The following is a 23,910-nucleotide window of genomic DNA, read 5'->3' as shown; positions in this document are numbered from 1 at the left end:
AAAGAGTAGGGGCCACCAGCCATGGCTCCTGAGGCTGAGGGTCTCTGCTGTCCACAGAGAGAGCAAGAGCTGAGACAGAAGTAGGTGCCTTAGGGGGAAGAGTGTCGGTACCCCTGGTAGGAGCTGAAGATCGAGACAGCACACTCCTCATCATCTCAAATACAGACCTCTCCAGCTCTGAAGACCTCCCCAGCTCCGAGGAGACCAAGGATGCCGTCGGCTCCAAGACAGACATAGGATCCAAACTCACCCTCGCCAACACGCTGAGAGGAAGACTCGGAACTGAAGAGGTTCGGTTCCAGGTATCCCTGTCAGGGCCGACCAGGGAGCTTCGGCTCCTAGACACTACAGATGGCACCGAGAGTGTCGGAGCAGAACTTGGCTCCGAAACATCCACAGGGGGAGCTGGAGCTGAGGGTTCCACCAGTGGCACCAAACTCTCCGGCACTGAAGGACCAGCATGCCTCAGAGGAGGCGTGACCAAAGGGAGCTTAACGGACTCAAGTGGCTCCGGAACCGACTGGGTCGGAGCCAACAATAATTTAGGTAAATCAGATGACTTCAATAGTTTCAGCACTACCCTCTCCACATCTTCTTCTGATAAACTCCTGGAAAACAGTACAGTTGTGTACACTTGCCATAAATGTAGATGTTCGAGTGTATTCACTATTGCAGTCATTACATTTGGGTAATTTGCTTGCAGGTTGCTCTCAGTCAGCCTGATTAACAAACTCTTGGGTCCTGCGTCGGTTGCTGTCCCTTCTTCTATGACATCGGGTTGTCAGGGGTATAAAACATGCAGCTGACGCCACTACATCAGTTTTTCTTGCTCCAGATGTCAGGTGCCCCCCTAATGGGGAGCAAATAAACATAAAAACGCAAAGGTATACCTCCAAGAAAAAGCAAACACACCAAAAAGGCTTTTAAGCATAGTAAAGGAAAGTAGAGGTATAGCCAGAAGAAGCTAAGGGGCTGGAGGGAGGGTAAAGTACAGTCGTGTACACTTACCATAAATGTAGATGTTTGAGTGTATTCACTGTTGCAGTCATTACATTTCGGTAATCTGCTGGCATGTTGCCCTCAGTCGGCCTGAATATCAAAGTCTTGGGTCCTGCGTCAGTTGCTGTCTCCTTTTCCATGACGTCAGGTCGTCAGGGGTATAAAACATGCAGCCAATGCCATTTTATTCAGTTTTTCTTGCCCCAGATGTCAGGTGCCCTCCAAATGGGGAGCAAAAATATATATATATAAATAAACAGCAATATATATGTAAATACAATTTTAGCAACATAAACTTTACCTTCATCTAAAAGCAAATACACCACAAAGGCTTTAGAATATAGTGAAGGAAAGAGAAGTTCTAGAAAAAGGGGGATGGCGGGTGGGTAACCCGGACTGCAACAGTGAATACACTCGAACATCTACATTTATGGTAAGTGTACACAACTGTACTATGTTCTTCGTGTTTCACTGTTGCAGTCATTACATTTGGGTAGAATCTCAAAGCTATGGATGGGAGGCTGGAACTAAATAGCATTAGGAGCGGCTATAAGGCCCTGCAGAACTGCAGTGGCAAAGCCTTCCCTGGACTTAGAGAAGAGAGGCAAATGATAATACTTTGTAACGGAATGAAGAGAGCTCCAAGTAGCAGCTTCTAGAATGTCCTTGATTGGAACTCCTCTGAGAAAGGCTGCTGAGGTAGATGCAGCCCTGGTGGAATGTGACCTGATTCCCTTGGGCACCGGTTTACCATGAAGCAAGTAGCAGAAACGAATGCAGTGGCTTATCCACTTTGAAATAGTCTGCTTTGATATAGCCTTCCCCTCTGATCCTGCAGCAAATGCCACCAGTAGTTGCTCAGACTTTCTTAGAGATCTGGTCCTGTTTAAGTAGAATCTTAGTTGTCTGTGTACGTCCAAGGAATGCAGAATCCGCTCCCCCTTGTTCTGCGGATTTGGGTAAAATGTTGGCAGGTGAATAGTTTGGTTAACAGCCACACTGGATACCACCTTAGGCATAAAGGAAGGATTGGTCCTGAGGGACACCCTGTCCGGGTAAAATGTAATAAAAGGCTCCACAGCCATGACGGCCTGTAGTTCTGAAACCCTTCTTGCTGAAATGATTGCCAAAAGGAAAGCTATTTTCCAAGATAAAAACTTTAAATCCACAGTAGCTGCTGGTTCAAAAGGAGGCAGGGTGAGCTTTTCCAGCACAAAATTGAGGTCCCATGCAGGACTTGGTGATGATCTGGGAGGCCTTAAATTTTTGGCCCCTTTAAGATACTGTTTTAGTAGAGGAAGAGAAAAGATGGTAGGCTCTGTGTTGTAATGAGCCAAGATGACAGAGGCATGGATTTTTATTGAAGAAAAAGATAGGCCCTTGTCAAGCATATTGTAAAATCTGAAGAATATTTGGCTTTGCTGTGTCCATTCCTTGTGCTTGGTTCCAAGCACAGAATCTCTTCCATTTATCAGCATAAGATTTCCTAGTACTAGGTCTTCTGGCTTCCAAAATGACATCCATCACAGATTTACTGAGAGGTGTTGTTTGAATAATTACATGATCAGCCATGCTGCCAGCTACAGAGTTTGGAGCTGAGTGTGCAGAATTTGATTGCTCTGCTGAGAAAGTAGATGAGGTATTTGAGGCAAGTACCAAGGAGGGAGTTGAGACATATTCCTTAGAATTGGGTACCAGTGCTGGTGAGGCCAGTCCGGGGCAATTAGGATCATTTTTGGTTTTTCCTGTCTGACCTTTAGTAAGACCTTGGGGAGAAGAGGCAGAGGAGGAAAGGTGTAAACTGAAGGATAGGGCATCCACTTTCCATGCTTGTCTGTGATAAGTCTTTGTGCAGAATTTGTCCAGTTGACAATTCTGGGGAGAGGCAAATAGATCTATGTCTGGGCTCCCCCATTTCTCTGTTATCATGCTGAAGACTTGTGGATCCAGTTTCCACTCGTGAGGGTCCATAAGATTTCTGCTTAAGTCGTCTGTCAGAATATTTTGCTTTCCTGGCAGGAATTGAGTTTGAAGATGTACTTGGCAAGTCAAGACTGTGTCCCACAATGCCATGGCTAGTCTGCAAAGGGGGTAGGAATGTGTACCCCCCTGCTTGTTTATGCACCTGTATGTGTTTATGTAATTGTTTATGTAGTTGTCCTGGATGAAGTAAGTCCTTGAAGGCTGTCAGGGCATTCTGAACAGCTAGCATCTCTTTCTGGTTGATATGCAGATGCATTTGTTTTGGGGCCCATATGCCCTGAATGCATCTCCCCCGCCAGGTGGGCCCCCCAAGCATAGTCTGATGCGTCTGTAGTTAGGGTTTGGGTGGCAGGGGGTAGAGTGAAAGACCGTCTCTTGTTCTGGTGACATGTCTCTGCCCACCAAAGAAACTCCTGTTGTAGGCAGGGAATGAGAGGAATCATTGTTTCCAGATTGTGATAATGTTGACTCCATAAACTTTTTAGATACCACTGTAGTTTCCTCATATGCAATCTTGCATATGGAATTAGTAGAATGTAGGATGCCCTGAACCCCAAAGCCTGCAGAATCTGTCTTGCAGATAACTGGGTTTTTGTTGCCATCTGTTTGAAGTATACAGTCAGTTGCCTTCGTTTGTCTGGCATAAGGTAAGCCATCTTGGGCAGCTGTATTCAAGCTTGCACCCAGGAATGTAATTTTTTGTGTGGGTACCAGTTGTGATTTCTTTTCATTTATTGTGTACCCTAGGCATGCTAGTAATCTTTTTACAAATGCCAGATGCTGTAGTAGAATGTCCTTGTTCTCTGCTTGAATAAGACAGTCATCCAAGTGAGGATAAATTTGTATTCCTCTTTGTCTGCAAAATGCAATTACTGGTGCCAGGCATTTTGTGAAGACCCTTGGCACAGTAGATAAGCCAAAGGGCAGTGCAGAGAATTGGTAGTGCATTGAGCCAGCTATAAATCTGAGGTATCTTCTGCATGATTGTCTGATTGGGACATGCAGGTATGCCTCTTTTAGGTCTAAAGTCACAAAGCCAAGCCTCCTTGCCCAGCATGGGCAGAAGCTGCTGCAGAGTCAACATTTTGAATTTTGGAATATCCAGAAAAGTGTTTAGAATAGACAGGTCCAGTACTGGTCTCCAGGCTTTGTCCTTTCTGGGCACCAAGAACAGTCTTGAGTAAAATCCTAGTCCCTACTCTTGTTGTGGTACTCGCTGAATGGCCCTCATGTTCATGAGGGATGAAACTTGTTTTTGTGCCTCTGCCCATTGGTTGTGTGGCAGGTCTGACATACCGTTTGCCATTGGCAGGGTGTGAAAGTGGAACCTGTAGCCTTGTGACACTATATTTAAGACCCATTTGTCCTGGGTGATCATGTGCCAATTTTGTGAAAAAAGTGCTAGTTTTCCCTCTAAAGGACCTGCCAGAAGATAAGTGCTTGGTGCTGGCAGGGGAAAGTCATTGAGACTGTTTTCTGTATGGCTGTGATTTATCTTCTCCGCTTTTGGAGGTAGAAGCACTACATTGTTTAGACCTGTATGAGCCTTGGGGCTGTGATCTGCCTCTGGGGGGGGTCTGTATCTGCCTCTTTGCGGCCTGTCTGACAATGGAAAGGACCAATTCTTTGTAGGCCAGTTCCTGCTAAATCTGGGAGGCTGTACCTGTAAGAAATCCTTGACTGTTTGCATAGATTTAGCTTTGTCCTCCGTTTTCTTCAACACCTCTTCTGCTTTAACACCAAACAAGGTATCATGCTGTAATGGAGCATCTAATAAAGTGAATCAGAAGTAAGGGTGGGTAGGCCCGAGGAGAACTCTAATAAGTTTTAAGATATATCACTAAGCTTTTTAATATAAAAAAAAAAGAAAAATACAAGAATAATCTTAATCTTATCTTATAGGTGCATGGCCCGACCCAGTGATCTGACTGCAGCGGGCAAACTAGATCTAAGGTAAAGGCAGAGGGAGATTGAACACTCTCACATCTTTGCTTTAACATGATCATGCAGATTCTGTTCCTTTAACCAAGCATGCCTCCTAATGACAGAACCCGTAACAGCGGCCCTGCAGGAGGCCTCCAGAGAATCAAAACCACATTGCAAAGTATGCGTTCCCACTTGTTCAGCTGCATGTAATAAATCCTGCATTTCTTTGTTTTCTGCACATTCAGAATTTGTCAACATTTTCTGTTTAAGCAGTGACATAAGGTATTGCTGATATTTAGGCATATGAAACTGACAATTTAAGGCCCTTACGGCCAAGGTAGCAGAAGTGTAAATCTTTTTCCCCCATCTGTCCAGGGCCCTTGAATCCCTATCAGAGGGGACAGGGTTTTTTGCAGTGGAAGCCTTGACCCCTTTGGGACCCTGAGACATAGTTTCTGGGTCAGCAGCAGGGTTTTTATAAAGAAATGTATGTGAATCAAGAACCCTGTAAGTATATGTGTGGCTTAAAAGGGGCTGGTGGTAGAGAGTCAGGAGACAGGCCGGACTCTGAAAATACATCATCTACAATGTCTAAAACAGGAGGAATAGCAAGGGGCTTGTGCTGAGGTAGTAAAAGGAAGTCTCTGAGCCTTTTCTTAGATTCTGAGTAATCTTGGCTCTCCCAGTGGAAGTGTTCCCTCATAGTATGCAAGGTTTCCCCAAAAGAATAATCCTCAGGAGGAGAGGCTGAAGGGATAGATTCTTCAGCATCAGAATCCTCATAGGGAGGAAGAGAGTATTCCTGGTCAGAACAGGAATCAGAAGAAATGGAAACCTGATCTGACGATTCATATTCTGTCTCTTGCCTAGGCCTCTTATCGGGAGGGGGATGGGATCCCCTGATCAAAGTAATTAGGTCTTCGGCCATTTTAAGCATCTGTTTTTTAGGCATGGAGGCCTGTCCAGGGGAATGTTGTACTTGTTTCTTTGTCTTTAGAGGTGCTTTAGTCTTTGCCTTTGAAGCTGAAGTCGTTTTCACATATAACTGTGTAGGTCTGAAAACACCCTCAGAAGCCGATGCCTGCTCAGCGGCTACGGACCCATCTGAGGGAATAGTTTCCGAGGGTCCAATACCTTGAGTTTCCAGCGGCCTAGTCGGCTCTGCGTGGGAGTCAGAAGCGGCTGTGGCTCTGAGGTAATGGGCGTCAGGGCGACAGAAAGCGCCTCACTGAGAACCGGCGACTGGCCTAGCAGAAGCCTCGTCATCGGTTTTGGACCTTGGATGCCTGTCCTTTTCTTTGTGTTTTTTATAAACTCCGGTAGTCGGCTGTTCCGACGGCATTATATAATTAAATCTTCTGTCAAAGTAATGAAATGCAAAATCAAACCGACGCTTAACAGTGCGTTGGTTAAATCTAGCACAAAACCGACAACTAGCAACGTCGTGGTCAGGGCCTAGGCAAGGAATACAGTAAGAATGAAAATCCTTATGAGGTATTTGCTTCCCACAAGAAATACAATTATTAACTTTTTCTGACATAGGTCTGGAGCAAGAAAAAAGTTTCCCCAACAGGGTACTAAGCTTTAATGAAGACTTTGGATCTGAAATTTGAACTTGAAAATCTCAGGAGTCGGCCGACCGGCACTTGCGAACTGCATTTGATTTGGGCACCGCGCGGCAAGAAAGTCTGAAGAAAATGGCGTCGGCTGCATCTTTTATACCCCTGGCACACTGACGTCAGGGAGGAGACGACAGCAACCAACACCGGACCAGGACTTTGGAATTCAGGCCGACTGCGGGTAGCCTGCCAGCAGGATAACCCCAATTGTAATGACTGCAACAGTGAAACACGATGAACATCCCTTTTTACAAACGCCAGATGATTCAAAAGTATGCCCTGGCTTTCTGCCTGAATTAGACAATCGTCCAGGTATGGGTATATCTGAATACTTCTTTGCCTGCAAAATGCAATAACTGGAGCCAGGCACTTTGTGAATACCCTGTGCGCAGTAGACAAGCCAAAAGGCAGTGCACAGAACTGATAATGCGTGTAGCCTGCTTTGAAGAGTAGGTATCTTCTGCAAGATTCCCTGATTGGGATGTGCAGGTATGCTTCTTTTAAATCCAGTGTTGCCAACCAGGCGTCTTTGCCTAGAATACAAAATAAATGGTGAAGAGTCAGCATCTTGAATTTTGGAATCTCAAGAAAGTTGTTTAGACAGGTCCAGGATTGGATGCCATGATTTGTCTTTTCTGGGTACCAGGAAAAGTATGGAGTAGAAACCTTGTCCCTTTTCCTCTTCTGGTACCAGTTGAATAGCCCCCATGCTAAGAGAGAAAGTACTTGTTTTTGAGCCTCTGCCCACTGATTTGGGGGCAGGTCCGGCCACCCATTTGGTGTTGGCAACATGTGGAAATGAAATCTGTATCCCTGGGACACTATATTTAAAACCCATTTGTCCTGGGTTATGAGTTCCCAGTTCTTTGCAGGAAGAACAATCTTTCTCCCAAAGGGGTGGTCAGAAGATAAGTGCTTGGAAATTTTAAAAGGAAGTAATTGAGACTGTTTACCATAGGGGGGTGTCTTGTTATTCCCAGATTTGAAAGTGGAGGCCCCCCCACTGCTTAGTTCTGAGAGTCCCCTGGGACTGAAACCTGGGGTTTTTGCTGTGTCTGAGTTTGGCTTGAGAAGACCTGGAAGGGGCTGGAAAGGACCAATTCTTAGTAGGCCAGTGCCTACTAAATCTGGGAGGTTGCACTTGTAAAAAATCTTTAACAGTTTTCATAGATTTAGCTTTATCTTCCATCGTTTTAAGGACTTCTTCAGCCTTGTTGCCAAACAGGCAGTCCTGATTTAAAGGAGCATCCAACAATTTAGCTTTAACATGATCAGGCAAAGATTGCTCCTTAAGCCAAGCATGCCTTCTAAGCACAGACCCAGTAACAGCAGCCCTGCAAGAGGCCTCTAAAGATAAAAAACCACATTGCAAAGTATGTTTTCCAACTTATTCAGCAAAATGCATTAAGTCCTGTAAATCTTTATTTTCCACACAGTCAGGAATCAACATAATTTTCTGTTTAACCAGTCCAATGACATGTTGCTGATATTTTAACATATGAAATTGGCAGTTGAAAGCTCTGATTGCCAAGGTTGCTGAAAACCTTTCTACTCCATCTATCCAGTGCCCTGTAGTCTCTATCAGAAGGGGTAGGATTTTTAGCAGTAGAAGCCTTAATGCCCTTGGGTCCCAGAGAAATAGTCTCTGGATCTGCAATAGGATTTTTGAAAAGGAACTTGTGGGACTCAGGAACCCTGTAGTATCTGTCAGGTTTACTAGGAGCAGGAGGCAGGGAATCAGGGGCCAAACTGGATTCCGAGAAAACATCATCAACAATGTCTAGTACAGGAGGAATAGTCAAAGGCCTAAGCTGAGGTAGAAGAAGGAAATCTCTAAGCCTTTTTTTTTGAATCAGAAAATTCCTGGCTTTCCCAGTGAAAATGCTCCCTTAAAGTATGTAAGGTTTCCCCAAAAGAAAAATCCTCAGGAGGGAAAGCAGAGGGAATAGAATCCTCTGCATCAGAATCCTAAGTAGGTAAGGACAAATCCAGGTCATCAGAAGAGTCAGAAGAAACAGAATCCTGATCAGAAGATTCATAATCAAGCTCAGCCCTAGGCCTCTTGGCAGGGGGGGTTTGACTACCCCCGATTAGAGTCATTAGATCTTCAGCCATTTTTATCATTTGTTTTTTAGGCATAGGGGCCTGAGAATGTGGCCTGGACGTCGTTTTTTTAGACATGGATCGAGATTTGGGCCTTAGTAATGAAGGAGGCATTGATTTAATATGCAAGTCCGTAGGCCTGAATACACCCTCAGAAGCCGTTGCCTGCACAGTGGCTCATGACCCATTCAAGGTAGAGACATCCACGGGTTCCATAGTTGAAGTATCTCACGGCATACCAGACTCCGAATGGGTCTCAGTAGAGGCTTGCGAATCAGAAGTAGCGGGTATCAGGGGCTGCGAAAGCGCCTCACTGAGTACCAGTGAACTGGCGACTGGCTTAGGAGAAGCATCGTCGGCAGTTTTGGACCGCGGCGGCCTGTCTCTGTCTTTATCTTTGAGTTTTTTTCGGAATCCCGGTAGTCGGATGGCTAACTGACGACATTTCTGGATAATTAAACCGGGAACCGAAATATTTAGAGGCAAAAATATACTGATGACGGATAGTGCGCTGATTAAATAAAGCACAAAACTGACAGCAAGGTACGTCGTGGTCAGGGCCTAGGCAAGGAATACAGTACGAATTAAAATCTTTATGAAGTATTTGCTTTCCACAAGTAATGCAATTATTAACTTTTACTGACATCGGAAAGGAGCAAGAAAAAGTTTCCCCAATGGGGTACTTAGCTTTAAGTTGAAGACTAAACTCGAAAATGAAAATTTCAGGAGTTGGCCGACCGGCACTTGCGAACTGCTTTTGCTTCGGGCAGCGCACGGCAAGCTAGACTGATGTAATGGCGTCGGCTGCATATTTTATACCCCTGACGACCTGACGTCATGGAAGAAGGGACAGCAACCGACGCAGGACCCAAGACTTTGTTAACCAGGCCGACTGAGGGCAACCTGCAAGCAGATTACCCAAATGTAATGACTGCAACAGTGAAACACGAAGAACATCTGGAGGACAGAGTAGGAAAGTGGGATATTTGCATTATTGGAGACTTCAATATAGGGGAGACCGGTAGAGGATCCATAGACCGGCTCTGTGAGATATGCTCAGGTCAGCTCCGAGCTACTTGGGGCCGACCCTGTAACCACACTACTGCTCTCAATTGGCACCGAGCTCTGTGGAGCCGATGAGGCAGTGGACTTGTCCAATTTAGTGATTTTAAAAGGTGGCTCCGAGACACCAGCTGGTGCCGGGGAGGGCCTCTTAGAGGACTTAGACTTTTCCTTTTTAGATCCCTGAGATCTAGAAGAGGAGGAAGAGCTAGCCAGATCTTCCTCAAAGGAAGGTTTAAGAAGACGTTTAAGGATGAGCTTATTTTTTCTTTCTTGCAACACCCTAGCACTGAAAGAGTGGCAAAATAAGCAAGTTTCCTGTAAATGGATGGCCCCCAAACGTACAGTTGTGTACACTTACCATAAATGTAGATGTTCGAGTGTATTCACTGTTGCAGTCATTACATTTGGGTTATCTGCCTGCAGGTAGCCCTCAGCTGGCCTGAATACCAGAGTCTTGGATTCCTGCGTCAGTGCTGTCTCCTCTTCCATGACGTCAGGTCGTAAGGGTTATAAAACATGCAGCCGACGCCATAACATCAGTTTTCCTTGCTCCAGATGTCAGGTGCCCCATAATGGGAAGCAATTATATGTTACACCCCCGACAAAAAGCAAATACACCAGAAAGCTCAAATACAGCACACAAGAAGGAACAGTAGAGCCAAGAGAAGTCAGGGGGCTGGAGGGAGGGTAACCAAGACTGCAACAGTGAATACACTCGAACATCTACATTTATGGTAAGTGCACACAACTGTACTATGTTCTTCATGTTTCACTGTTGCAGTCATTACATTTGTGTCAATTACCAAAGCTAAGGAAGGGAGGAGGAAGTTAGAGAGCATTAGGGCCAGCTATTAAGCCCTGCAAAATTGCAGTGGCAAAACCAGCTCTGGATTTAGAAGAAATAGACATGTGGTAATGCTTGGTGAAGGTATGTACAGAGCTCCAGGTAGCAGCTTCTAGGATGTCCCTGGTAGGGAGACCTCTGAGAAAGGCTGTAGAGGTAGATGCAGCCCTGGTGGAATGTGATCTGATCCCCTGTGGGGTAGGTTTTCCATGGTGCTTATAGCAGAAATGAATGCTATGGGCTATCCATTTAGAAATGGTTTGCTTTGAAATGGCCTTCCCCTCTACCCCTGCAGCAAAGCCAACTAGCAGCTGTTCAGATTTTCTGAGAGGCTTAGCCCTGTCCAAATAAAATCTAAGTTGTCTGTGCACGTCCAAAGAGTGCAGTATTCTCTCTCCTTTGTTTTGTGGATTTGGGAAGAAAGTAGGCAAATGAATGGACTGACTTAGGGCCACACTAAACACCACATTGGACATAAAGGAAGGATTGGCCCTTGTGGAGCATTTCTGTTAAGTACTGAAGGATATGAGGTAAGCTGGGCACCGTAGTGCCCATCCCCTGAGTCTGGCCCCAGGAACAGTATCTTTTCCACTTTTCAGCATAGAATTTTCTAGTACTAGGTCTCCTTGCTTCCAGAATGACATCTAGCACCTGCTTACTGAGGGATGCTATTGGAGAGCTCAAGGAATTAGCCAGGCTGCAAGGTTCAGGGTTTGAAGCTAAGGGTGCAGAATCTGGCCCGCCTGCTGGGACAGCAGGGAAGGTGTCTGAGGTAGGTGCCAGAGATCCAGCAGTATCATACTGCGCAAGAGCGGGTACCAGTGCTGGCGAGGCCAGTCTGGTGTAATCAGTATTGTCCTTGGTTTGTCCTGTTTGATCTTTAGCAGAACCTTCGAGAGGAGAGGCAGAGGGGGAAAGGCATAAACTGAGAGGCTTTCCCAGGTAAAGGACAGGGCATCCACTTTCCAAGCTTGACTGTGGGGAGTCCTTGTGCAGAATTTGTCCAATTGGTAGTTCTGTGGGGAGGCAAACAGGTCTATCTCTGGAGTCCCTCATTTTTTCCTCAAGAGATTGAATATCTTTGGTTCCAGTTTCCATTCGTGTGGGTCCATGAGATTTCTGCTTAGGTCGTCTGCCAGTGAATTTAGCTTGCCTGGCATGAATTGAGCTTGTAAGTGCACTTGGTAGCTCAGGGCCGTTACACAGACACATGGCTAGTCTGCAGAGAGGGTAAGAGTGGGTTGCCCCCTGCTTATTTATGTACCACATAACTGTGGTGTTGTCTGTCTTTACCAATAACTGTCCTGGAAGGAGATGGTCTTTGAAGGCTGTCAGGGAATTCTGTAGAGCTAACATTTCTTTTTGGTTGATATGCAGGTGCATCTGACTCGGGTTCCATTTGCCCTGAATGCACCGCCCTGCCAAGTGAGCTCCCCCCCATGCATAGTCTGATGCGTCTGTAGTCAAGGTTTGGGCGGCAGGGGGTAGACTGAAAGGGATCCCCTGGTTTAGGTGGCAGGCCTCTGCCAAAGTAACTCTGTCTTTATACAAGGAATGATAGGAATCATTGTCTCCAGGTCCTGAGAATGTTGACACCATAGGCATTTTAGATACCATTGTAGTTTCCTCATATGCAGTCTTGCATATGGAATTAGTAGAATGCAAGAGGCCATGAACTCCAGGGCTTGCAGGATTTTCCTTGCAGATAGCTGGATCTTTGTGGCCAGTAGACTGAAGTAAGCTGTCAAATAAACTTGTTTCTCTGGCGTGAGGTAAGCCATCTGGGAAGTTGTGTTCAAGCTTGCTCCCAGGAATACAATTTGTTGGCAGGGTACTAGATGAGATTTCTTTTCGTTTATGGTGTACCCCAGCGAGGTCAGAAGTTTCCTTACAAATGCCAGATGTTTTCATAGCATGTCCTGGCTTTCTACCTGAATTAGACAATAGTCCAGGTATGTGTATATTTGAATGTTTCTCTGCCTGCAAAATGCAATGGCTGGAGCTAGAGACTTTGTGAATACCTTGGGTGCAGTAGATAAGCCAAAGGGAAGTGCAGAGAACTGATAGTGCATGGAGCCTGCTCTGAAGTGTAGGTATTTCCTGCAAGATTCCCTTATTGGAATGTGCAGGTAAGTTTCCTTTAAGTCTAAGGTTGCCAACCAGGCATCTTTGCCTAGCATAGGAAGCAGCTGTTGAAGTGATAGTATTTTGAATTTTGGGATTACCAAAAAGGTGTTTAGAATAGAGAGGTCCAGGATAGGATGCCAAGACCAGGAAGAGTCTCGAGTAAAAACCTTGTCCCCTTTCTTCTGCTGGGACAGGGTGAATAGCCCTGATACTTAGAAGAGAGAGAACCTGCTGTTGAGCCTCTGCCCACTGATTTGGGGGTAGGTCTGGCCAACCTTTTGGGGTTTGTAAGGTATTGGAAGTGGAATCTGTATCCTTGGAAGACTATATTTAAAACCCATTTGTCCTGGGTAATGAGTTCCCAGTTTTTTGCATGAAGGGCAATCTTTCCCCCTAAGGGAGTAGGCAGTTGAGCAGGGCCTGGAAGGTTTAAGGTTAAGTCATTGTGACATTTTTCCATAGGGGGGTGTCTTACTACTTCCAGCTTTGGAAGTGGGAGCCCCCCCACTGCTTAGGCCTGTGAGTGCCTTGAGACTGTAGCCTAGGTGGTCTGCTGTTCCTGGGTTTGGACTGAGAAGGCCTGGAAGAGACTGGAAAGAACCAATTCTTAAATGGCCAATGCCTACTAAATCTGGGAGGCTGTACTTGAAGGAAATCTTTAACAGTTTGCATAGATTTAGCTTTTTCCTCCATCTTTTTAAGGACTTCTTCTGCTTTGTTGCCAAACAGGTGGTCTTGGTTTAAGGGTGCATCCAGTAATTTAGCTTTAACATGATCTGGCATGTTTTGCTCCTTAAGCCAAGCATGCCTTCTAAGTACAGACCCAGTGACAGCAGCCCTGCAAGATGCTTCTAAGAGTCAAAACCACATTGCAAAGTATGTTTACCAACTTGTTCAGCAGAATGCATTAAATCCTGTAATTCTTTATGTTCAGCACTTCAGGAACATCATTTTCTATTTAAGTAGTCCCATAATATGCTGCTGATACTTTGACATATGAAACTGGCAGTTTAAGGCCCTAATGGCCAAAGAAGTAGAAGTGCATACCTTCTTACCCCATCTGTCCAAGGCCCTGGAATCTCTATCAGAGGGGGTAGGGTTTTTGGCGGTAGTAGCCTTAATTCCTTTAGGTCCTTGGGAAATGGTCTCTGGGTCCGCAGTAGGATTCTTGAAGAGGAACTTCTGAGAGTCAGGTATTCTGTAATACCTGTCAGGTTTTCTGGGAGCTGGAGGTAAAGTGTCTGGGGCCAGGCTGGATTCCAAGAAGGCATCATCTACAATGTCCAGAACAGGAGGGATAGCTAAAGGCCTGTGCTGAGGGAGGAGTAAGAATTCCCTAAGCCTTTTTTTGGAGTAAGAGTAATCCTGGCTTTCCCAGCGGAAATGCTCCCTAAGAGTGTGCAAGGTTTCACCAAAAGAAAAATCTTCTGGAAGGGATGCAGAGGGAATGGAATCCTCTGCATCAGAATCCTCATAGGTAGATAAGGGCAAATCCTGGTAATCAGAAGAAACAGAAAATTCAGAATCCTAATCAGAAGAATCAGAAGGAAAATCAGTTCTAGGTCTCTTGGAGGGGGAAGGCTGGCTTCCCCTAATTAAAGTAATAAGGTCTTCAGACATTCTTATCATTTGTTTTTTAAGGATATGGGCCTGACCATGCGGTTTGGAAGTCGGTGTTCTAGGCGTGGGTCGAGTTTTAGGCCTTGAAGAAGAAAATGGCGTCGGTTTGAAATGCAAGTCTGTAGGCCTGAATATACCCTCAAAAGCTATACAAATACTACCAAGAAATTGAATACAGTAAAAAAGTGCATAAAATACGTCTGATTAAGGGACAATCTCAGAGTTTGAAATTCGGGACAAAATGAAACTTGTCCAGGGACCTCCCGCTTGTTCCACCTACTCTACCTTGCATGCAAGCCCTGTTTTCACCCGTTAGTGAACTCAATAAACAGTATTCAGTTCCTGTCCCAACTTTCAGTCCCGATCACTTCATGAGAAACAAACATGCTATAAGGATTATTTGTTCCTTGCGTTTTAAGCAGGACTCCATCCATCAAAACAACTCTTACTGTTTTATTTATTTATGTTCCATTTAACTCCCATCAGACAAGTCCTAAGACTAAGTCAAAACCATGTACTTTAATTGTTCAGCTGTCTTTTTTTTTACGTTATTCTGCATAAAATAACAGCCAGCAGTACAGCCAAAAAAGTATACAGCTGAAGGAGTGCATACTAAGTCTGAGATTGGTGTATCTATGTGTATTGTTCTTACTCTAGAGTACAATAATCTCAGAATTATTATGTATGTCAGCTTTCTCTAAAGCCCCATTGTAACAGTAAAGTTTGGACTTCACTGATTGAAATAAATCGCTAGTCTGCGGATGGGGTTGGAATGCAGAAATGTTTTACTTCAACTCTCATTCAAAGTAGACCTAAAAATACATAAAGGAGAATTGCAGTTTCCACGATGGTTCGCATGTTCACATATTCTTGTGAAGATTCTTGTGGGTTTATGGATATGCTTATTCAGATGCTTGCCGATATGTGGATGTGCGTGCATGCAAGTGAGTGTGTGTGTGGGCATACGTATGTCCATGCATGCGAATATGTGAATGTACATGCGGGTATGTGGATATGTGTGTGCGAGTGTGCATGCATGTTTACGGATAGGTGTATGTCAGTGTGCCTGCAGGTGTGCGGATATACATGTATGTAAGTGTCCATGTATGCAAATATGCATGGGAAAGAGAAAGAAGGGGGACTAAGTGGGTGTATGTGTGGGGAAAGGGACAGAAGGGCATTCTAAAACTGTTTTTTTCCTAGCTTACTTCAGTTATTTGCTAAGCAGTTTTGGACAAGATTAACATGATTACAAGAGAATAAATGAACTGACTTGCACTACATTAAATCTAGCAGTTAGTGCAGTGGATTAACATTTCAAACTGTTAATTAGGTCTTTCTTATAGAAGACAATGGAGCAGAAACACATACATGCAGAAATCATTTGAATATATTTTCCAAAAAAATAAATGTAATGCTGGATCATTAGCATAATAGGATCAGTGCACTTGTTATTCCATGAGAAAGTTAGGAGGTTTTGTTGCTGCATCTGTGGATTCAGGACTGAATTACCAAGTCATTTTTGGACTAACCAATAAACCACATTATAAAACTTAGTGATTACCAATAATGGTGATTTTTTTTACTGATTGCTGTTTGCTTGATCAGTATTACTTTATAAGATGGTTGGCAGGGAGAATGAATGGCTTTGAATACTGTGCTGCTAAGTATGTGGTGAATTTGCTTCCTGAGTCACTCATAGCACAGTAAGATAATGGGTGGAAGGAAAAATGGTTCCTCAGTTACTAATTTTAGTGATTAATTATTTTTTTCTTTGGAGGTAAGTTATTGAGTGTTTTACTGGTTAACTTCTCAGTATCCATTTGTAAAGAGTTGTCTTTGAGTGAACTTGAATGGTCAACCCTGATGAGCTGAACTTGACAGCAGTGAAAATGTTTACTTGCCCAGATGTTTTGTTATTGTGAATCCAAGTATGTTAGCATAACAAGAATACAGAGTGAAGCCCTCTGAATGGAAGGTGGTATTGAGAGCTTGACCTTCATGTAAAAATTTGCTGATGAACACCAATTCATTTAAGCTCGTTATTTCAAATATTGTTTTAAAGTGACACTTCATGAACCATATCCAGCTTTTCTTTGTAGCTGGGAAGTTACTAGGCAGAAAATGCCTGTTGATGGTACCTCACAATTCCACTGGAGTGGGCAAGGTTATATAATTATGTATTCAAATTTTAAGTTAATTTTTCATGGGCCTTTGCCTAGATTTTTGATGTTTCCAAGTTGAGAGGTATGCATGGAGGCTAAAACCTGACTGGGGAATTTAATGCTAAAAATAAACATCAATTAACAGGAAAAAGAAACATGACAAGTTTCCCCTTCTACGTAGAAAGCCATTAACTACCTTAAACATATTTCAAGGCAAAGATGAGTCAGTGCTAGGCAGTAAATATGAACCTCTCAAATAACTCTAAAGCTTGTTTACTACATTTATAAGTTCAGCTGAGAAGCTTAAAACCTTCTAGCCTTCAAGAAGCTTGAATACTGTATACTTTCATCCTTATATTCTACTAAAAAGCTTGAAAGCATATATTTTTTGTGTGACAGACTACTCTTCCAAGTAAGAGACACTCAGATATCAGTCTACCAGCAGAAAGACCACTCCTGGACAGGATTCAGCAAGTGTATGCAGACAGTGAATAACGGGAGAGAGGTGATCAGCTTAAACATGTGGAGTGAAGGATGGCTAACTGCAATTTAGCAAGCATTCTCATGCCAGTATCTGTAAAAATAACCATTGTGAATACTTAAGCAACAACTATAATATTAAAATTCAAGCCATTACTGTAGTACTAAATAACAACTCCATCTACACCTAACCAGTGTGGTTTGAAGATCTTACCTAAAGCATACAGAGCACCACGACAAGCACACACACCATGTCCACATCGTGGGTAGTTCATGGATGCCATCGATGTCCACTGCTTATTCACTGGATCATAGCGTTCAGTGCAGTCAAAAATAAGGGAGTCTTTCTCACCTACAACAATGACAAAAAGACACATCATCATTTCATAAAACCATCATGTAAAAGTTTGGGATGCTTATCACGTTTTACTTCCTAACTTCATTCTTAAGTTTGAAAATCTCTGTTAAAGTGGTGCTTAGCAGGTAACCTGATGAGGTGCAAATAAATCTTTCTCAAGTGTGACTTTCCTTTCTTTCACATAATAAATGCTCAGATAACTGTCTTAAGATTTCCAGAATTTCTCACAGGTGCCTGACCACCTTTCTACTTATAGGGTCCCTAAACTTTATTACCCTATTTCCACTTCTACTGCCTAAGTTTCTGTGCTAATAGTCTCTGGGCAATTTCAAAGGCAATTTGTTCAACAGCCAGTTTCTGAAGTCATTGATATTACCAATATGTTCATTTATTCTAAGCTCTTCTTCACTTCTTCATCCTTCTCTAAGGTTAAAGCTACATCCTTATTCTGTAAAGTATTTTCCTTTCTTAGACTCTCCAAATCCTTTCTACTATTTTCTCTCTCTCTCTCTCTCTCTCTCCAAAACTCCATGTTCTATTTACTATTATCTGCTTGTGTTCAAATAGTCTCACTGCTCAATTAAATGATCCCAATTGATATCAAACGTCCATAAGAGATTCTTTAACTCTCCACCTACTCAGTTTTTAAATTTCTCTTTTTAACCAATATGTAGGAAATCTCCAGTGTCTGTCTCCTTCCTTAAAATCTGGGGAAGTCACCTCAAACACCAAGGCAGCATGATGTGATACAGTAATCAGGTTAAGTATAGAATAATGCTACTTTATATGAGTGTTCTAGTGATACTGTAATATCTATCCAACCCATCCCAAATGAAGTGTCTATGGGGAAACAATGTAAAGTCTTTTGCATTCCCTACTCACTTAGAAATATCCTACAGGCTAAAGAAATCTGAAGCATATCTTAAGAAACTTCTACTTCTTCTTTGCATATTCTTTTTTAAAAGGCACTATGGGGGAAGACAATGTTTTAGCATCTTCCCTCTCACACACTACTTTCCAATCCCCTCCTATTATTAAAAGTCCCTACTGAGAATTTATCTCGCTCATATTTTTAATTCCTTTTGTGTTGTTTTTGGGGGAACATGTATACATCCCAGTGTGACCCCCCCCCCCCACATCCAACAGCCTCTTATCACAACGACTCTTCCTTGGTTGTTCTTCTTCACTCCTTCTACGTACCACAAGTGGATTATTGTTTACTTACAGAATTATTATTCCTCTCTTCTTAGCTGCATGATACTGGGCTGAGAAGCTTTGCATAAATCACATTTTTTCCAGGTTTTGATGCTCACATTCATTCATATGCACTGCTTACAGATTCATAGATTTTATAAATATTCCAAGGCCACTAAGTCTTATGATCATTCATGACATCAGTGATTGGTGTCCTCCTAACATTTTGCTTCTGGTGAGAAGAAGAAACAAAGGAGCATTGCACCCCAGCGGAGTGAAGCTGTGGTGAGACCAACACTAACAGCAACCAAGCAGTAGCCATTCATGCAACTCCCGTTTTCATCATTCTTGACAAGCTAATTCTTTGTTTTCAGTATGTACTGCTTGATTTGTTTCAAACTTAAGAACATCTGCCTAAATACTTTATCCTTAAATTTTCAGGGTCAACATATTAGTTTCCCCTCAAGTGTTTGGCCGTGCCCTGTACAAACTCAAACACCTTAAGTGACATTTCTCTTGTAAAAGCACAACTGAAATTTCTCCAATATCTAGTTGCACACAGGACAACTAGTTTGCAGTGACAAGCACTGTCCCCAGAGTTGCAAACTGAATACATCTGACATTGCTTTATATTCTCACTCCAGCTATCTAATCAATAAAAAGGGTCTGTTGCCATGGATATGAACTTTCCCACTATCTCCGTTACCAGTTTGGTGGATATGGGCATCCTGAGGCAATGCAGAAATTGCCTCATGTTTACTGACAATCAGTTAATTCTCAAACAAAAAGAATACGGTATGTGAGAGATGTATTTACACAATGTCACTGGAGGCAAAGCTCTCACATAAAAGTACTCCTAATATCAATAATGTTGCCAGTAGTACACACTCTGTACCCATCACACACAATTCAAAGCAGACATATACACCCACATATGCTGATGCACTTAATGCAACCTTCTTAAACCACAAAGACCTCCTAGATGAAGTACACACAACAAATACCCTCAGCAGCCCCAAATTCACTTTTTCAAAACAACACCCATATCAACACATACAGCCACATCTCATGGAGCCTCTAACACTATGCCCATACAGCAAGCCACTACACAATCCAACATTCTGAACATTCTGGTCATTGGAGACTCCATCATGAGACACACTGATGTCCCTCTCACCACGCTGAGTAAGGAGAAAGTCAAGGTCAGCTGCTTATCAGGGGCTAGGATCCACCACATTACACATGCACTCAGGTGATTGGACCACAAGTGCCAGTATGACTCAGTCATAGTCCATGAGGGAGTAAATGACCTGAGACGTACCTCCCCAGTCTATATGAAGAGAGACATCATGGAGCTCTCGGAATATGCATCTCAGGCTGGAATGAGCCTAGCACTGAGCAGAATTTTATCTTCTCCAAGGGTGATCCCACAAAACGAACAAAAGATGATTGACTTTAATAATTGGCTTAGTTTCTGGTGTCATTCTAAGACAGTGCAATATCTGTCAGCTTGTAAGGAGATGGTCAACAGACCACACTGCTTTGCCAGGGATGGTTCACAGACAGGACCCAGGAAGTTAGAACTGGGGATTCCATCTCTACAAAGATGCCATTCACAAGTGGAGCCCCTCAGGGATCAGTCCTTGGACTACTCCTTTTTGCCATTTACTTCTCTGAAGTCAAGGCTAATGTCAGTGGTCTCTAGATGACTAAATTTGCAGATGATTGCAAATTAGCAGCTGTTACTGAATCTCACACTGACACAAATGTTCTCCAGGAGGGGCTGACACAGACAAACATCTGGTGTCAGAGTCACATACTAAAACTAAATGTCAAGAAATGCATAACAGTATCTTTTGGGAAGTCATTCACCCCTGGTAACTAACATATTGACAACACACCCCGCAGAGTTGACCCAGTAGTTAGGAACTTAGGGACACACATAGATGGTTATCTAGCCCTTGAGCATCATGTGTCTACAGTAGTGAGGAAATCATTCTATGTTACCACTTCTCCTTTTCGTAATGGATTGAGCGGTTTGCTGGTTTTATCATAGCAGAACTTCTGGTTTAAACGCTTCTTCAACAAATTGGTTTTCACTGACCTGTTGTTCTTGACACATACAACCACCAATTGACTACTGATAGGTAATGTGGTTCTGGTTTGTCTCGACAGAAGTCTCTGAGCAGGTGAACCAAGATGTTTATCATGAGGAACATTTCTGAGATTCAAGAGATTTAGGAAAACATCACTATTACCTCATTTTGATTTCTCTAGTAACTGTTTTGCACTTTGAACTGCATGTTCTGCCAAACCATTTGACTGTGGGTACTCATGCCTACTTGTGACATGAGTAAAGTCCCCATTCTTCAGCAAATCATTTGAACTGTGTGCTTGTAAACTGTGTGCCATTGTCAGAAATAACTTTGTGTTGACTACCATGTACTGCAAAATCATGCTTCATCTTAGTAATGACAGTACTGGATGCTAGGTTAGGAAATAGGTCATTCTTGAACCAATTGGAGTAAGAGTCTACTAACACCAAATAATGTTAACCATTCCATTCAAAGAGTATGTGGCTATTGTCAATCAAGGTAGTTCCGGAATCTGGTTTATCTGAAGTGGTTCCTTCTTTAGACATGGTTTAGTACTATTACACACGGAACAAGATGAAAGTGCTCTCTCAATATCTAATGACAAAGAAGGCCAAAATACTAGCTCTCTCACCTTTCTTTTAGTAGAATTGGTTCCTGGGTGACCACAATGCAAGATAGTAATTTATTCTGGTTCCAAGGATTTTGGAACCATTACTTTCGGAGCTTTCATAATGATACCTTTCTCATACAAAATCTCATCTCTGTATGGAAAATAAGGTTGCACTTCTGGAGGTAAACTATATTGCTTTGACGGTCATCCTTGACTGATAAAGTGGCTGAGGCTTTGTAAAACTGGATCTGTGGCTGTGTGATCTCTCAGCTCATCAAGACATGTGGAAGAAAAATTTCTCACTTCCATGACTTCAAAATCAAGATTCTCATTCTCATGCTGTTCTGTGGTGTTTCTGGGCAATCTGCTAATGTATCAGCAAGATAAAGAAGTTTGCCTTTCTTGTAGATAAGACTGAAATTATACCTCTGCAGTCTCAGCATCATACATTGCAGTCTGGCTGGAGCTGAATGCATAGGTTTTCTCAAGACAGTGACTAGAGGTTGGTGGTCTGTTTTGATCTGGATAGATCTACCATAAACATAATCATGGAACTTCGAACATGCAAACACAAGTGCCAAAAGCTCTTTCTCAATCTGTGCATACTGCATTTCAGTTTGGGTAAGAGTTCTTGATGCATAGGCAACAGATTGATCCTCTTGTAGAATGATTGCACCAAGATCAAATTTCAAAGCATCATAGGAAAGTGTAACTGGTTTGTAAACATCATAGTACCTGAGAGTTGGTAGACTAGAAATTACCTGTTTCAGGACATCAGATGCTCTTTGGTGTTGCTCTAACTAAGACCAGGATACATCTTTACGTGTCAGCTCTTTAAGTGGTGCTGAAAGTTGGCTCAAGTCTGGAACGAACTTGCCTAGATAGTTGGCCATGCCAAGAAAACATTGCAGGTTTTAACACTGTCTGGATCTGGCATCTCGAGAATGGCTGTTTGCTTAGAAGGGTCTGGTCATAGGCCTGCACTGGTAAATAAATGACCAACATAAGTAATTTTTTGTAGCCTGAATGTGCACTTCTGTGAACTGAGCTTAAGATTTACTTGGCGGGCCCTTTCTAGAACTTTTCTGAAGTTTCTGTCATGTTCAACTTCACCATTACCTCCTACTAGTATGTCGTCTACTATAATAACACAAGGATACCCAGAAAACTGTTGCTCTATTGCACGCTGAAAAACTTCACTTGCAGAATTCATCCCAAATGGCATTCTCAAAAATCTGTACCTGCCAAACAGAGTACTGAAAGTAGTGGGCAATGAGGATGTTTTGTCAAGCTGAATTTGCCAAAATGAACTCTTTACATCTAACACAGAAAAAACAGTGGCATTTGGCATCAAGGCTGCGACCTCTTTGACTGTGTGCATTGGATGATGAGGTCTATTTAGTGCTTTGTTAAAATCTCATGGATCGATACATATTCTGATGTCATCTGGGCTTTTCTTATGAGCTAAGATATCCACTCAGTTGGAGTTGCAACTGGACAAATCACATCTTGTCGCACTATTTTATCTACTTCAGCTTTGACTCTGTCCTGCATGACTATTGGAACTTTACGTGCTGGCGTGATAATTGGACTGACCTCTGGGTTTAACTTCATGGAGTACACAACTGGAAGTTTGCCTAGTTTGTCTTCAAAAAGATCATCATAGGTGGAAAAACATGTTGGGTGAAATTAAGAATAGTGGTCTTTTAAGCTGACTTGGTGGACTTCCTTATTAAATGAAAGCAGTTCCATTTTCAAACTGTCTCTGAGCCCTAATAATGACTGGATGTGCCTCTTGACCACATAGAATAACAAGTCGTAGCATCTCCCAACAGAATAACATGAAAGCACTACGGAGCCTTCAGTCTGAAATTCTTCACCTCCATAAGCAATAAGCTTCGCACACCTTGCCAAATCAAGCCTTTCACCATGACACACTCTATCAAATGTTTCTGCTGACATGACAATGCACTTGGAATGTGTATCAACTTTGAGCTCTGTGGGTTTGCCATTTATCCAAACAGTACAAAATACTTCATTCTTTGCCCTTAAATCTACTGCATTAAATGTTTCATGAAGCACTGACACACCAACATAAAGAGTAGGGTTGCAGCTTTCTAATTGATCAACTCATTTCTTAAAATGTTCCCTTCTAATAAAAGAATGTGGGCCTTTTGATTTACAAAATCTTTTAAAAGTATCCCATTTACTGCATTTGTGGCACTGATGACCAAAAGCTAAACATTTCTCCCTTTTAGATTCATGACTTCCACCACAATTATAACAGTTGGCAATGAAACTGGGCTGGGGCCCATGCTTTGAGTTTGCTGACTCACTCTTATGCTTCACTGAGACTGTGCGAACTCTGGAATTTGCTAGAAAGTGCATCTGTGATAGACAGGTTCCAGTAAAGGATTACAGCCACGATTGCCTATTCTGTTTTATTAAAGATCATCTGGAATCTGTCTAGCACAGATGCACTAAATGTATCTGTAATTTTTCTATGTGGAGCTTTTCTCCCTGGGCCTCTGCTGAAAAAGGGCCTTTTCAGCTCAGTTAGACACCCCCAGTTAACAAATGTAAAATAAAAATAAAAATAAATAAAATAAATAAGTTCTGGGGTTTATCAGTGAGTACTGCAGGCCTACAGTAGCTGCCATGTGCTTGGGCCTGTTTCTTTTAACCACGTGCTGCATACTATCAACATGAGCTTTATCACTG

The 23,910-nt window shown here is 42.9% G+C and overlaps 1 protein-coding gene across 1 annotated transcript in view; it reads right to left on the bottom strand.

Moving 5' to 3' along the window:
- The window catches only part of LOC122813548 (intracisternal A particle-promoted polypeptide), a 618,994-nt gene that overhangs the window by 202,665 nt on the left and 392,419 nt on the right, over nt 1-23,910 (bottom strand). The window contains exon 6 of the mRNA XM_044085929.1: nt 17,146-17,283. Coding sequence (XP_043941864.1) covers nt 17,146-17,283 — 138 coding nt within the window. The remainder of the gene's footprint in view (nt 1-17,145; nt 17,284-23,910) is intronic.

Source organism: Protopterus annectens, chromosome 10.part0 (genome assembly GCF_019279795.1).
Source record: "Protopterus annectens isolate FY-2018-M chromosome 10.part0, PAN1.0, whole genome shotgun sequence".
Taxonomy (NCBI): Eukaryota; Metazoa; Chordata; order Ceratodontiformes; family Protopteridae; genus Protopterus; species Protopterus annectens.
The sequence above is the reverse complement of the archived record's forward strand: the minus strand, read 5'-3'. Positions and strand labels throughout refer to the sequence as shown.